The sequence below is a fragment of the Poecile atricapillus genome, chromosome 11 (assembly GCF_030490865.1).
Source record: "Poecile atricapillus isolate bPoeAtr1 chromosome 11, bPoeAtr1.hap1, whole genome shotgun sequence".
NCBI classification, from domain to species: Eukaryota; Metazoa; Chordata; class Aves; order Passeriformes; family Paridae; genus Poecile; species Poecile atricapillus.
The window spans coordinates 16,672,133-16,686,979 of record NC_081259.1 but is presented as its reverse complement, the minus strand read 5'-3'; the positions used below and the strand labels follow the sequence as shown (position 1 = coordinate 16,686,979).

General features: G+C 37.0%; 1 protein-coding gene across 7 annotated transcripts in view; it reads right to left on the bottom strand.

Annotated features, from left to right (window-relative positions):
- Positions 1-2,159: 2,159 nt before the first annotated feature.
- The window catches only part of TLN2 (talin 2), a 132,286-nt gene continuing 119,598 nt past the window's right edge, over positions 2,160-14,847 (bottom strand). For all 7 annotated transcript variants that reach the window (XM_058846577.1, XM_058846572.1, XM_058846574.1 and 4 more), the window contains 5 exons: positions 9,551-9,676; positions 8,686-8,748; positions 8,408-8,590; positions 6,167-6,292; positions 2,160-5,274 (listed from right to left, as the gene is read on the bottom strand). In XM_058846577.1, coding sequence (XP_058702560.1) covers positions 5,146-5,274; positions 6,167-6,292; positions 8,408-8,590; positions 8,686-8,748; positions 9,551-9,676 — 627 coding nt within the window. In that variant the 3' untranslated portion in view covers positions 2,160-5,145. The remainder of the gene's footprint in view (positions 5,275-6,166; positions 6,293-8,407; positions 8,591-8,685; positions 8,749-9,550; positions 9,677-14,847) is intronic.

The window sequence follows — 14,847 nt, the reverse complement described above, 5'->3', positions numbered from 1 at the left end:
ATGAAAATAACCAGGATGGAAATAAAATCATGTTTGTAAGATAAGCTTTACATTGTCCAAATTAGGCAGTATGTGGGTAAACCCCATACCATATGTATTTTTCCTGCCACACTGAACACAAGTGATTTCCACAGGTGGAAAACTGAAGTGTATATATCAATAAAAGATGTTCCAGGAGGAAAGAATACAACTTTCATAAGAGAAAGGTAAAGGCAAACAAACTTGTAAAGAAATGTAAGGTCAAATGGGATCCAAGCATATTTGTGGTTTAGTTTTCAAGTCTTTAGGTAATACTGTGCAAGCAAAAAGGATTCATTTTCCTAGAGCCTCTAATGTAGTTCCTGGAATGTTTTGAACATAGAATTGTGCTACACAGAAAATAATAACAGGCAGCAAACTTGCTGAATTTCTTTTTTCTAGTAGCTTAAAGTATCTATTTTCACAGATATTTTAAAATATTTTAGCCTAAAACATGTTTAGGGCCTCTATAGCCCCCCTATCCAGCTAACCATCACTAAAAAGGAGCTTTTCCAGTCTTGTTTCTGTTGTGAAGAACGAGTGGAAAAAGCTATTACATCATCAGAGACATAATATACACATCTGGTGAATCACTTGATGAGCACACAGAATGCCAAAACACTCCCTCTTTGACATGAGTGTAATTATGCCAGAAACAGCCCCTTTTGGTAACAGCATTAAAGCACTTGTAATGCAGCTGAGCAGTAGCAAGGTTTCTTCCACAGTGGCAGAATTTTCATATGGAAAACTGGAGTACCTACACACACAGAGTTATATTTGACTTGGAAAAAATGCTGAATGAAATGTAAATCAAAAAGATAAAAGCAAAACTTGCCTTCTCCCCCAAAAACCTGAACAACACCAAGTATCCAACACCCTTGAATAACTGGTGTTTGATTTTTCTATTTATTTGTGTGGTTAACGTGTACTTTAAGGATATTGAATGGTCACAAAGTATACTTCATACAAAGATACTGACATATCATAAAGTAAGCACTTCTGGTTTTGTCTGTGCAGCAGAACTTGAAATGGAATTCTCCTCTGTCACCTGGGAATTTTAAGCTCTTACAGGCAACTTCAATCTTATTTTGCTTAAGGAGCAAAACAAACCTTTGCATGACCACCAGTGCAACACAAGTCACAAATACCTGCAGGCAGAAAATCCCAAAACTTTCAAGGGGCTTATTGCTGGTGAAGACCAAACTAAAATATATTACTTATTTTTATTTTAATGGTGTGTCAGCATGACTTCAAACTTCATTGTGCCTCTCTCAGGGGTAAAACTTTAAAAGGAAAGGAAGACATTAAAGCAAAAGCTGAAACCCCTAGAAACTACAGCATAAAATTTCAAAACTATCTTGAACAGAAGGTTCTTCTACTGCAATGAAGTGCACTAATTCGAGAAAAAACAGGGTTTTTTTACTGCTTTTCTATTTTTTAAAATGTTTTTTAAAAAGGGCACTTTTTTATAAAATGGCACTTATTTATTGCTCAATAAATGAGGGCAATTTGTAACAGAGTTGTGGCTCATGTGACTAAACAGCTTTTGCATTTGGCATCATAAAGTGACACAGAAATGTGTTGTTCACATTGTTGGCCATTAACATGACCAACCACAATGCATTTAATGTAAATAACATTAATATGGAAATGCTGGTTTCAGAAATCCTGACAATTATGGGCAGATAACTCTCTTTGTTAACCACAATGCAATCACATAAGGAAGAAAACTCTGACAGTGTAAACTACCTGCCCCTAAACCAAGCCCACTCCCAAACCCAAGAGATTACAAAATATGGAGGGATGATAAATGCCAGACTCCTGGGCTGAATACCTTTAGTTTGATAAGGACTGATGGAAAACAAAAAGGCACTCATGATCTGAATATTATGAAATCATGATCTGATATTTAGCTTGAGAAGGCCGCTAGATTTATGTACTCCTCCCTTCATTAGGAATCAAGTAATGAACACGCAGAAAATCAAAGGGAAAGGGACAGATAAAAAAATCTGGAATTCAATTACTGTTTCAAAACTTTTCTAACTGTTGAGGCTTCTGATGTATTAAAGTTTAGATAAATGATAAAATATTCAATTTTTTTAATAATTGGGGAAATGACAGACTATTTGTACACAAAGAACTTTGAGGCATTTTGTTTTTAATTTGCATACAATTCTCCGAGTGAATTCCACATGAAGAAGGGTGAGATACAACAGAGCTCATTCATCATTTCATAGGTTAACAGAACAAAGTGAACATCTGTCCTTCTTGTTAATTAGCATCTACCCCTTAACTCCAACTTGTCACTTCCTGCTGCAAGTTCCCATGCCAAAGAAATGGATGGACTAGTTCCAAACTTCACAGATGTTCACATGTGAACTTCAGCGATACTGCTAATTATAACAGCAAAAAAAAAAATTGAAAGACTTTGGATGACCTTATATTCTCTTTATGGTTCAATGAAGACCCAAAATTCAGAGTAAAAAAATACTTCAGTTGTCCAGCTCAGCTATTCACCTGACTGTGGTTCCTCTATAGAACACACAGTTAAGGAAAAAATACTTTCTGTCATGTAAGAGGGGGCACTAAATCAGAAACAGAGAAGTCTCAAAATAGCTGTGCTAAAATGAATTTCCCAAACACTTTTCTCTGGAGCACAATTTGAACATGCTCTTACCTTCTACATACTGATAAAGTTTTCTAGCTATATAATTTCCATACATAGTTGCATTTGACAAGGTTTTTTTTGGCTTATATCAAACTGGCAAATACCATCCTGACCAAAGTATATTACATCAGTATTATACCTACAATAAAATAGTGGCATGGTGTTAAAGACAGCATCATCTTCATGCTTTAATGAGATCAAATAACAGTTAAAGGTAGGTTGAAAGGGAAGCAGTAACAAATCTGTCTTGCAGATCTTTCTGAAAAAGAGATCAGAAAGTGAGGCTGTCCAGGTAAGTCTTGAAAGGCATAAGCTGCAAAGGACTTGAACCTACCAACAGCAGCAGAAAATCCCCATCACTAGAGCAGTCTTTAGGTGTTACAGCAATAAATACCAGTTTAGCCTTCTGTCCAAAGACTTACAGGAAGCCTTCTTCTCAATGTAGGATTCCAGACATTAACACTGTTCACAGTGAGTTGAACAAAAAACCAAATTGACTGTGTTGAAGTAGAAAATCAAAGAACTCGGAATTGCACATCTCTGATAGTCCAGGGTTTGCATTTGCACACAAGCCTACACACCACAGCACATCTGTCAATGCCAGTGATTCCATTTGGGATATACCAGTTTTTTCCTCTCATGATTGTGGATTCTCCAGCAACTCTACTGAATCTGAAGTATGTCAGTATCAGAGAAGAGACAATAAAAACCCTTTTACACTTCAATATTTATTAATTCTCTAGCAATTTTTTTGCTATATACTTAGTATTTATGTGACAAAATTCCTGATAATTCTGTCTCATGCAGGTAACTTAAATGAAGAGTTAACACTGAATGAACCTAGCACTAGGGGGTTACTGGGGAGTCTACAAGACAAGTATTTTCTGCAGCAACAACTAGGTGGGTATGCACAGAACACAAGAGGCTCAGCTGAAGGTACCTGGCAGGATCCAAGGACAGCACAGCCTTCAGAAGGACTGGAGGGGCAACATCCTCTGACCTAAACAGACTGACCATTATTGTTTAGGAGAGCTTGAGTGGAGCTGAAGACATGTTGGAAACTAATTTTAGGAGAGATGGTGTTTCTGTAGTTAGGCAAATAGTTTTAGCTTTTTCTACTTAAAGTTGCTGTGATTTGTGTTCTCTTTGACATAGTAAAATATGTTACTCTACCCAAATTGCTATTGTTTAGGTCACAACAGAGATACTGAGAGCATACTGTACCTTTCTGCAGCTGAAGACAAAGATTGCTGATAGATTGCTGCTATTTCTTCTCTGCAATTCCTTGGTGAATACTTTTTCATCAATAGCAACTATGAAAAAAAACTCTCTAGAGTCCAAATTTTTAAAAAATATATTACAGGAAAAATTGTAAATCTACTTGTAAATCACTTATTCGTTTCTCCTACAATTTCCACAGGTTTCAAAACATAGTAATTATAAATGTAATTATTAAAATAATAACAAGAGTTGTGATAGTCTTTTGTTGTACTGGGCATTTTCCTTTTTTAACTGAGATACATTCTAATGGAAATACCACAGTACGAACCAGATAATTTCAATTTAAAAACAAAATGCAAACTATTCAGTCCAATGTTAGAGCATGTGTATGTGTGTATAATACTGTAAAAGTAGTCACACATTAGAGGTATATAATTGATACAGCATTTTCTTTCATGAACCTGCTATTATTGAGGCAGTGACAAGGTTTCAATTTCTTTGTTTTTTGAGCTCTTTAAAGAAGGGCTATTGCCACATTTTGTAATCCTAAATACTGTACAAGCAGAAGCTTGTTGGTATCAGGTAAGGAATAATACTAGTAGTGCAAACAGCTGCAGAGACAATTCCTCCAGTTTTGGGGTGAACCAGCTATATAACACTGAAAGAGGATAGGCTTCTTCTTCAAACCCACACTTGTGAGTGTTTCTCCACTCAGCCATACATCCTTCTCCATCTTGGTCTTCTTTTTACAAGGGTACTTGGGGGAGAACCACCAGCTCATGTGATATTTATCATATGAAAGATTCCTTGACCTTTTTCCTACTTAATATTATCAATGTTTTAGAACAAGTCAAGGAACGATAAATACCTCAAGCATCAGGAAAGTGACAATAATACTGACTTAGTATCTTTAGCAAAAAGTGAAACATTCTCTCCTGAGATATAAATCAAGGGAGGAACAGGAATGATGAACCTAACACTGTACCATTATTTGATCATCATGCACCTCAGCTGAGCAGATTGGAAAGAACAAGTGTTTATTACCCTCTGCTCATCCAAAGCTATGACAGGCAGTTTATTTAGCTAAGTGCTTGGCATACCAGTATGCTGTCAGAGCAGTTCTCAATGTGCTGTCCCCCTTTAGCTTATTTCTTTAAAAGGAAAAAAAAAAAAAAGAGAGGGGAAAAAAAAATAAAACAAAAGAGTAAAAAGGGAGAAAGATCTCAGCAGGTTAACAGTTAACCCTCATCTTCTCTCAGCTCTGTGGGTAGAAACTTGTATTGCTGTTGGCGGATCTGCGCCAGTTTTTTCCTTGCTTCTTCCAGCTCTCTCTCCTTCTTCAGCATTTCTTCTTGGGCTGCAATAATCTAGAAAACAGAAGCAGCAAGGAATACTGTCTGTAAAATAATATTTCTTTTTCTATGACACCACAGTCACAGCTGGCCCTTGTGAGCATTCTCCAGAGAAGCACCAAATTTCAATGACTTCATCAGGAATTGCTCAAATTTTTCCAGATGTCAGGACTAGGCCATCAAGAAAAATATTATATTCCCACTTGTTTCTTAAAGAGGAATAAAAAAAGAGAAAAAGTTTAAAAAAAAAAAAACCACCATGGTTTTACCATGATGTTTCATGATGAATTTTACAGCTCTGCATTCTCCCAACATGGTGGGGGGTTAGAACATGTAGAATAATGTCTGAGTGCCAGTAAAATTGAACATTCCTTACTGCAGCTATCCACAGTATTTTCCTGCATCTCAGAATACCAAAGGAAAAATAACAGTAGTGCAGAAATAATCAATCCCAGTATCTTTTAAGTAGTGAGTAGAGTATATGATGTACCTCATTCATTATAAGGAATCTAGAAGTTGGTACCTCAGAGCCTTGAAATCTACATTTAAATATTGTTATTATTTCACAATAATTATTATTGTCACAGTAACAAAACATCATTGGTTTTTATCTCTCACTTTCTATTTCTTTGTTTAAATATATGCAAAATCATAAATTTGGGAACATTTAAACTACATAAGAGAATTCTGAAAAAATTCATTCATTTAAACAGAACAAAACTAAAAGCTATTGGACAATGCTATTAATTATTAATATATTAACATATTAATGTATTAATGTATAAATATATATAATATAAATATATTTTATATTATATACAAGTAAGTAATAAGTAAATATATAAAAATATATATAATATATATAAGTTGTATTTTATTTTGTATTTTTTAAATTTTTTGTACCAACCTGAGCGATGCCACCCACAAACTTGGTTTTGACCACAACATCATCATCCTCTGCTTTTCCAAATGCTGCTTTTTGGGCTGCCCTGACAAGATTGTCTGATGCACGCTTGACAGCATTTCCTGCAGCCTTTGAGAAAGGTAAGAAATTCAGTAATAAATAAAATACATAACTAACATGCATTTGTCTGAACATCAAAACAAACATGTGCTTGACTGCACAGGAAAGGTATGGGGTTTTTTTCCCCCCAGTGAAAAGCAAATTAATCTTTGAAAAACAGTAGCACAGAAAACAAAATTCCTTTGTTTAAGAAGCTGAAAGCTGGAGAAGTCATAAATGAGATTTTTTTTCCCACAGTTTGAAATAAAGCAGTGGATGAAATTACAAGTTATATTAGGCAGATCAGACCTTTTTTTTAAAAAAAAAAAAAAGAACAGAAACTAGAAGCTAATATATAAAGATATTATAAAACAATTAAGTTTTTGAATTAATGGGCTTTAATTAGGGCAATTTATCAACCTACACAGCCATGGTTATCTCACATTCAAACTTTCATTTCTTAAAAATTCTCAGATTTCTAAAGAGAATCAGTCAAGCATTTGTAACACACCTTTTGTTGTCTGAACTGGATACTGCCAGCAGGCCAAACCAGGCTGCTCCCACATGCTAGAGACACACCAGCACTAGGAAATGAAGCCACAGCTTCCAACCTTCCCCCCTTGCTAGGAAGGACCAGCTCTGAACCTGTCCCCCCACCTTTCCCCAGTCCTAGCCCATATTTCCAGCTGCATCTCACTTTCAAGCCTGAAATGACCCAAGGATAAATTATTTGAAATTTGCTCTGCTCAGTCTGGAGCTCATCCAGAAAGAATGGAAACATTTCCAATTGTTTCATTAAATTTGGAAGATTCTGTAACAGTGCATTCCAAATTCTCATTCATGGGAAATGCAGTTCAAACTGGGGTATGAAGGAAAAAACCAAGACACTCAAAGTCCTGAATCCAACCTATTGATTAAAACTGTATGAAAACATTTTTGCTGGGGGAAAAGCCAGCTGAAAAATCTCAGTAGTTTTGGCAAGTCCACCAGTAAAAATATTTAGTAGACATCAACTCACTGTTTTTGCAATGATGAAGGACATGATTTCCAAGTGCAAACTGCTCTTTCTCTCATTATTCATTGTGGGACTAAAATGAAACTTTGTAAAATGGCAAAGTTCAATTTCAGTCCATGCTTGGGTTTGTTTCCTTTTCATATTCCCTTCCAATTTCTCACATTCCATGTCTATTTAACAATATTTGCCCATAATGACTGAGAACCCCGAATTTCCTGTCAGAGCTGAGAAAAGTCTCTAGTAGTTGATTTTTTCCTGTTTCTATTGTTTGTTCTGCATTTAAAATTCCTTCAGACCCATCTTGGCACCTAGATATTGCAGCTCAGATTGCACTATGGACAGCACCACCTTCCAGTTACTGACACCTTCCCCACACCTCAGCAATGTCAACTACACGGATCCACTGTAAAGCACTAAAACCATCTCAGCCCTAGAACTGCCCTATGACATGCCACTATTTTCTGTAGAAACAGATTTTTCACACATTCATATATTTATTTTTTCCTCCTAAATATTTAAACCATTTTTCTACTCTAAAAAAATGATGACATCAATTCCTTATGTCAAACAGATACTTAGACAATATGTATTTCTGTTGAATTTGATTCTGCCATTAGTACAAGAAAAAGGGAAATTTTCACTGTTCACCAGTGGGGGTACAAAAAAGCAGCTGAAATAGTTCTTATGTTCCAGGCTAAGCCTGCAGGGCATGATGTCAGAGAAGGCTGTAATCATTTTAAAAACTACCATCCTCAAACAAAACTTCTAGAGACATTAGATTTTACCCATCAAAACACAGTGTTAATTCAGCAGCAGTTCAGAGAAGCTCAGCATGAAATGGATGTGTAACATAAAAGGGAGGCAGTTTTATGTCAAGAAGCTCACTCAGACTTCAGCTGAGAAGTTGCATGAGATTCTCTTCTTATTTTTGTCTAACAATGAATTCTCCACTTTAGAAAGGCTCTATCTATAACTGCTGTCTCTTGACTCCTAGAAACAAAGGATGACTGACCACAATCCAGGCTAGCACTTTGAGAAATACTTTGTTGAACACATGCATAACCTTGGAGTGCTGAAACAGTGTTTACACAGGACTACCATGGGTTTTCAGCAATTAACAACACAAGTACCTGTAGCCTCCTCATGGCTTCAGAGTCATGGTCAGCCTTCACTTTGCAGGCCACAAGCAACTGTGCTGTAGAAGCTGCAACTTGTTTGGCAGATGAGATGAGTTTCTCCTCACTAGCATGGCCTTGAACTGAGGCATTTGCTGCTTCACAGAGATTGCTGGTTGCAGCTGCCACCATTCGGGCCTAGAAGGCAGTAAAAAAAAAGTCACTGTGTATTCTCACAGGATATTATTTCTTCAGACAAAGTGCCAGTTTTCTCAATAGAAGTAATTACTCACAGCAGAAATAAGTCCCTGAGACCACTGTCCATCATCAGCTGCATTTGCAGGGATTGCTCCAACCTGAAAAAACAGTTCAGAGATGCCTTACAAGAAAACAGAAAATACAATTGCTTTGTCTCAGAATTAGACAAGCAGTAATCCATGAAAAAAGGGAACACCTGTACCTGTGACTGTGCCCAGCACATTCAAGAGCAGAAAATCCAACTGGAAGTCAGAGTAACTGTGCTTCCAGCAGACATCTGCCTGCTCAGGAAGTGTCCAAGTTACTATACTGCTTCAACTGACCCATTCTTGGAACACACAGAAGTAATTACCAGAATAACAAACAATTAGCAGACTACTGGTGGCTGAAGGCACAGCCAAAGCAACAGCTGAAGCAGCAGTTCCTTAAGGCCCAGTCTTTAAAATAACCTACTTCTCTCTCCATAATACATTTGAATTTACAAGACATTGAGGGCACAATTAATGAGGGCTTTTGCTGTTCTGGTCCAGAGCAGTACTGTACATTGTGACACTTAGGTTTGGATCCCCAAACTGTTGTGTGGAACTACATTACTAGCTTGGATCACAGATCTTCATGAAGTGAAAAGCCCCCACAGAAAAACTCCTCACAACTGAATCATCTGAAGAGCCAAGCACTTGATTAAGCTTGTGAAGTTTAAATAAACATAACTAAACGTGGGATTTTTTTAACAGAACCAGGTCTAGGCCATGAATTGTGATGAGCAGTGCACAACTTATATTTATTTTCATTAGTCATTCCCAAGCTTCTTTCCTACTGTTTTTAACAGAACTGTTAGGAGACTAGATTAAATTTTGATGCTTTCCCCCACTACTGCTGCTGCATGTGCTGTTTACCCACCTTTCCCTGAGCCACCAGTTCCCTCTGGGCTGCTGAAGCTGACTTCACAAGGGCACTGGTAGCAGCTGCAATGGATTTAGCTGCTTCCAGGATCTGTTCTTCAAAATCCAGAGTCTCATCTGCTTGCTATAACCAAGAAAAAACAATGTTATACATTCACCTGGAAGTAATTACACTTTCAAGACTGAGGACATATACAAAGATTCTGGAACACATCAGTGAAGTCAGTAACATCTACAACATCATTTCCTGCAAAGGAGTTTTGTATGGACTGAAGCTGGGAGTCCACAAAGTATTAGCATTCCCTTGTGCCTGCTCACACAGAGTATCACACAAGATACTCAAACAAAGCCATCAACTTTCTAATGCATTACCTCCAGCAGAGCATCTCTAAACTACAGTCAGAAAAGTGCAGGTCTGAAAAGAAATTCGTGTTTTTCCTATCAAGATTATCTCTGTAGTGCCATAACAGTGGCTTCCAAGATTGCTAAACTAGGGAAAGCATTTTCTAAATACTTAAAAGACTTAGGGCATTGAAAAAGAACAATGATAAATGTGTGTTGTCTCATTCACCTGTACTAAGGAATGTAAAGTAGATAACAAGCAAGGGCACAGGCTTAACAGCTTTTGGTAAGAGCTGTCACTGCACAGAAAGCAGCTTTGTGCAGCACTCTGGTTTGGTGATCTTGGAGATAGGAAGTTCCAAAGGTCTGTCTGGAACACTTCAGTCATCCAAGTAAAGAATGTGCAAAACCTCCTAATGAGGTTTCTTATAATTTAAAATAATTTAAAATGCATTGTTCTATAAAAAATTTCCTGACTTTCAAATACTTTAAACAAACATTGAAAACATTTGTCCACCTAAGCATGATTACTAGCTTTTGAACAGTTAACAAAATAGAGATGAACAGTTATTGTTATGTTAAACAGAACCAGGCCTGGGCTGTGTATTCTGATAATTTTTTATATAAAATAATCCAACAGAATGCATTTTGTTTGTGATCCAATCACAATCCTACTGGAATCCAAGGCCATATGACAAGTAGGGCAAGTGGCTACAGTATCAGGACATCCTACTTTGTGAGAGATAAAGATTTTGAAATACAGGTTTATTCTAACTATGGCAACTGCAACATTCTTGTGTCACACAACTATAGAAACACCAGCCAGGTGGGCCCTGTGTTAAAAAATTGGGCATTTCACTTGCAAGTCTAAGCACATCCGTCTAAATTCAGGTCAGGTTTTATTCTCCAGTTTGATGAAACAGTCAATTATAAAATAATAAAGGATAATGATAAGTAATTACAAAATGACCCATCAAGCAGCACTCAGTCCTACAGCACTTCATATAACTAAAAGTCCAGGAGATGAAACAATAACATCCAGAGACACCAGAAAAACTGAATCATCTAAAAATCAAAACTGATGTGTAGATAAAGATGTTTGGCACTTGAAAGTTTTTCTTTTTTCAGGAAAAACCACCTAATCCATGGAAAAATATTTGTCTTGCCTTGCTATTGGGCTATTCCCATCAACTAAAGTATATGTCTTTGTAATAAAAGAAATTGCTTTGGGAAGTGAGCAAATAATGTTCCACATAAAATTTTGGCAGTGCTTGTAATGCCACATCATGACCATTATTATACCAAAATGCAATCACACTGGCCCTCTATAGGCCTCAAGTCTTATTTATGAAACTTCTTTCAATCACAACATTGCCAGAGTGATTAAATTGAATCCAGTAGAATCTCTGTCAGAATTATTGTCCTTAATAAAACAGATGCATTATTGACTTTGACTTAACTAAAGACTGAAACTGAAATATCAACAAAAATACCATTGACTGACAGTAAATTTAGCAGACTGTCACTGCACTTTTTAAAGACTATTTTTGCACTTTTGTCCAAGACTTCTTGCTATCAAGTTTTTAAATTCTCATTTCCAACATAAAATATATTATGTGCATTACTCTTTATATGTCAGCTCTGTCAGGAACTCAAATGGGTGAGAACTTCAGTATCTACTTATTTATTATAAAGGAGGTGCCAATCTTTGTTGACATTTAATAAAATGCTCATGGCCATAGTCTGATCTATTTCACAGGTATGTATGTGCCCAGATGGAATTCAATTTGTGAAAAAACAGCCACCAAAAAGATACTGAACAAAAGCAGTTGTTTAAACTCAGTTCAGGGCAGTGAGTGGACTAAATATTACACACAAGTCCTAAGCAGAAATTACTGCTTTTCAAAGAGAATGCCAAGAAATCAAAGCTTGTATTATCAAGGGTGCCATTGTACAATGGCTGGATTAATTTCCACCATGAGCAGCAGGTGAAGCTCAACAGGAAAACAGAGAGCTAAACCTTAGAATCTCATCTGGTAACAGAGTTTTTATTACCCTATTTACCAAATCAATTTCTTTTCAATTATATTGAAATCCAGGGCTTGAGAGAAATGCCATCTCAAGTCTCTCAAACTTCCAAGTCTTGCATCCTCTGACATCTCACAACTTCTTTTACTTTTGGAAAAAACTTCTCATAGCAGTCAATCCCTTCTGTGAATATTTTTATAGCAGCCTTACACAGCACTCAAACTGTTGAATGCCTGCTGGCTTTTCATCTTTTGTAACAAATCCTTCTTTTCTAGTCCTTCTCTGTGGTTTTCCCTGCACCATTCTCAGGTGTGACACACATCTAAGGGCTAGATGCTCGATGGGGGAGGCACAACACTCAGCCAGCACTGGGGGTGTGTTTGCTGCCAGTGCTCTCCCAACATCATTCCTTAGCAATAAGAACAGCAGGCAGCACAAGACTGAGCACAGCAAAATGCTCTACAAGAAAAGTAATTATTCCACCATGCCCATTGTTAAAAGAGTGTCTCCTGGACTGTCTTAAATTCACATTCATAAACAGTACCCTCACAACATGTCAGTATACAGCCTTCATGAATAAAGCTGAGAGCAATGACGGCAGAAAATCACGTTGTGGGATCACATTTAGAGCAGGTTTCTTTAGAAAACCAGATCTATGACAGAAGTGATTAGCTTCTCCTTCCTCAAGCAGCCCTAAAGATCAGCATTTCAGTTTCCTCCAGCCTAAACTAATATGATGTTATTAACCATGTACAACTATAAATGGATTGGAGTATGAAGTCACCAGACAAGACAAATATTAGGCTCACTACAAAGTCTTTAGAATGGAATACCTGAAAAATGTTGATTATGCCACTGAAAACAAAACAAAAAAGGTATGTTTTTGTAGTGTACTTTAACTATTTTTCAACAGCATCTCCATTATTAGGGGTAGCATAAATAAAGTCCAGGTGAATAGGAAAATAAATGAGCCCCCAATCTCACTGGAAAACAGCAGCAAAAACTACAAAAGAGAAACCATTTTGTTTTCAAGCACCTGTCATCTTCTACTTTATAATGAGCAAAGCAATACGAGTAAGTTACTGCACTGAGCCATGGAAAGCACAATAACCATTTCAGTGAAAGTCAGTTCTTGGCACAGCTGCTGCTCACTGGCACAAAGAGCCCTACACAACTTAGAAGCCTCTCCAAGAGCAACTCTACTGATAAAGGAGCCCTCCATGTATGTATTTTATACCAGATTAGATTAGGAGTCTACAGGAAGTCTTCTAGATCTGCTTGTGAGTGACTGTACTCCTTCATAATGCCTTCTACTATGTTAAAACCCCCGGAGACAGGGCAGGACACTGTAGGAATATGTTTGATATATAGTTGGATTAAATAACAACCTAATATATCAAACATATCACACAGAGTCCTGCAGAAAAAGGCATCCAGGTTTGATTCATCTTGGGTTAAAAAAAACCAAAGGACCAGCTGCTGAGAGCTACCAGCAGGGAACTCTTACTGACTACGAGACACTTGTGCCTGCACAGAAGCATGAAGAGCAGACAGAACAGGGTAGGGACAGCAGTGCTCTCTCCTCTTGTACCTCATCTACCATACCTTTTTGCTTAAAACTGTTTTTTTTTGCCCAGTATTAGCAGGAAGATTTTATTACACAAAATAGTTTCCTTCTTCAGAAAATTACTGGTTTTGGGGGTTGCTATTTTACGGGAAGTAGCACATTTGCTTAACAGAAGGAATGTGTGTCTGCATTGCAATACACCTGGCTCTCCAAATAGAAAATTGAAAAAACAGTAAGAGTTCATATTCAGGAAAAATAATTGTACTTAGAGGAAACATGACAGCCAAATCCTGCTTAATAAACCATAAAGATCTCATTGCTTCTCAGATCATTTCCCACCTTGAAAACTGCAAGGAGAACCCTGAGCAGGTTTTGTGTTACAGACACCAGTAACAACACCTGCTCAGGAGAATCCTCAAAGTTCTTCCAAGATATGAGCTCAGAAGACATACAGGGTGTCAGTGGGGACTAGTGGTTTAAGTATTTTGGGAGCACATTCACCTGCAGCCAAACAACCAGGATTTAAAGCAAACAAAATAAGCATTGTACAGTAAAGCACAGGCAGCAGTTAGCAGGATTGTGTCTCATTAGAAATTGTTCTCTGAGGTAAATAAAGATGTCTCATGCTATTTGTGTAATTTTAAGACATCAAAGGGGGTATGATAGGTGCAAAAATACAAAGAGGAAACAAGGAAAAGAAGAAATAAAAAAAAATTAAGGTAGTGGAACAAATGAGAAGAAACCCTACCTTCATCTATTGGGGTTTTTTTTTTTGAGGTAAAAAGCAAAGTGGAACACAAAGATCAAAATTTCAAGCTTAAATCAAATTATTCCCACTCCCTGCACCAATAAAAAACTTTACCAAAAAATAGAGAATCAGCCACCAACTAGTAATGATGAAGATGATGGATTTTCTGCATGTAGACATTCTAAAATTACCCACTGAGGACTTCTCTTGTGAGTTCACTTAATGATGATTGCTGTTAACCAAAGCAGGACATTGTCTAGATAGTGTGTTCCATTGTAGAAAATAACTCTTATTCCTGAATTTCATAGGCTGAGCACAAGACAAAGCAACTCTTACCTAGTCTAAGTATTCCTACTACAACACTATGTTGTCAAAGATGGGCATTAGAAAGACAGAGCCTGTTCACCACAGGAAATCCTACTCTGGGAGGATACAAGCTACAAGTCTGCAACAGAAAAAGTGCTATTTGAGCCACTCTGTGATCTTCCTAGTAACTTCTGATGTGGTTTATAATCCTATTGTGAAAGAGATTAAACATGTGAAAGGGATGCAAAGGCTGCTGAAATCCCAAAATGAAACAAACAGCTGGATATCAATTTTAGTTTCAGAA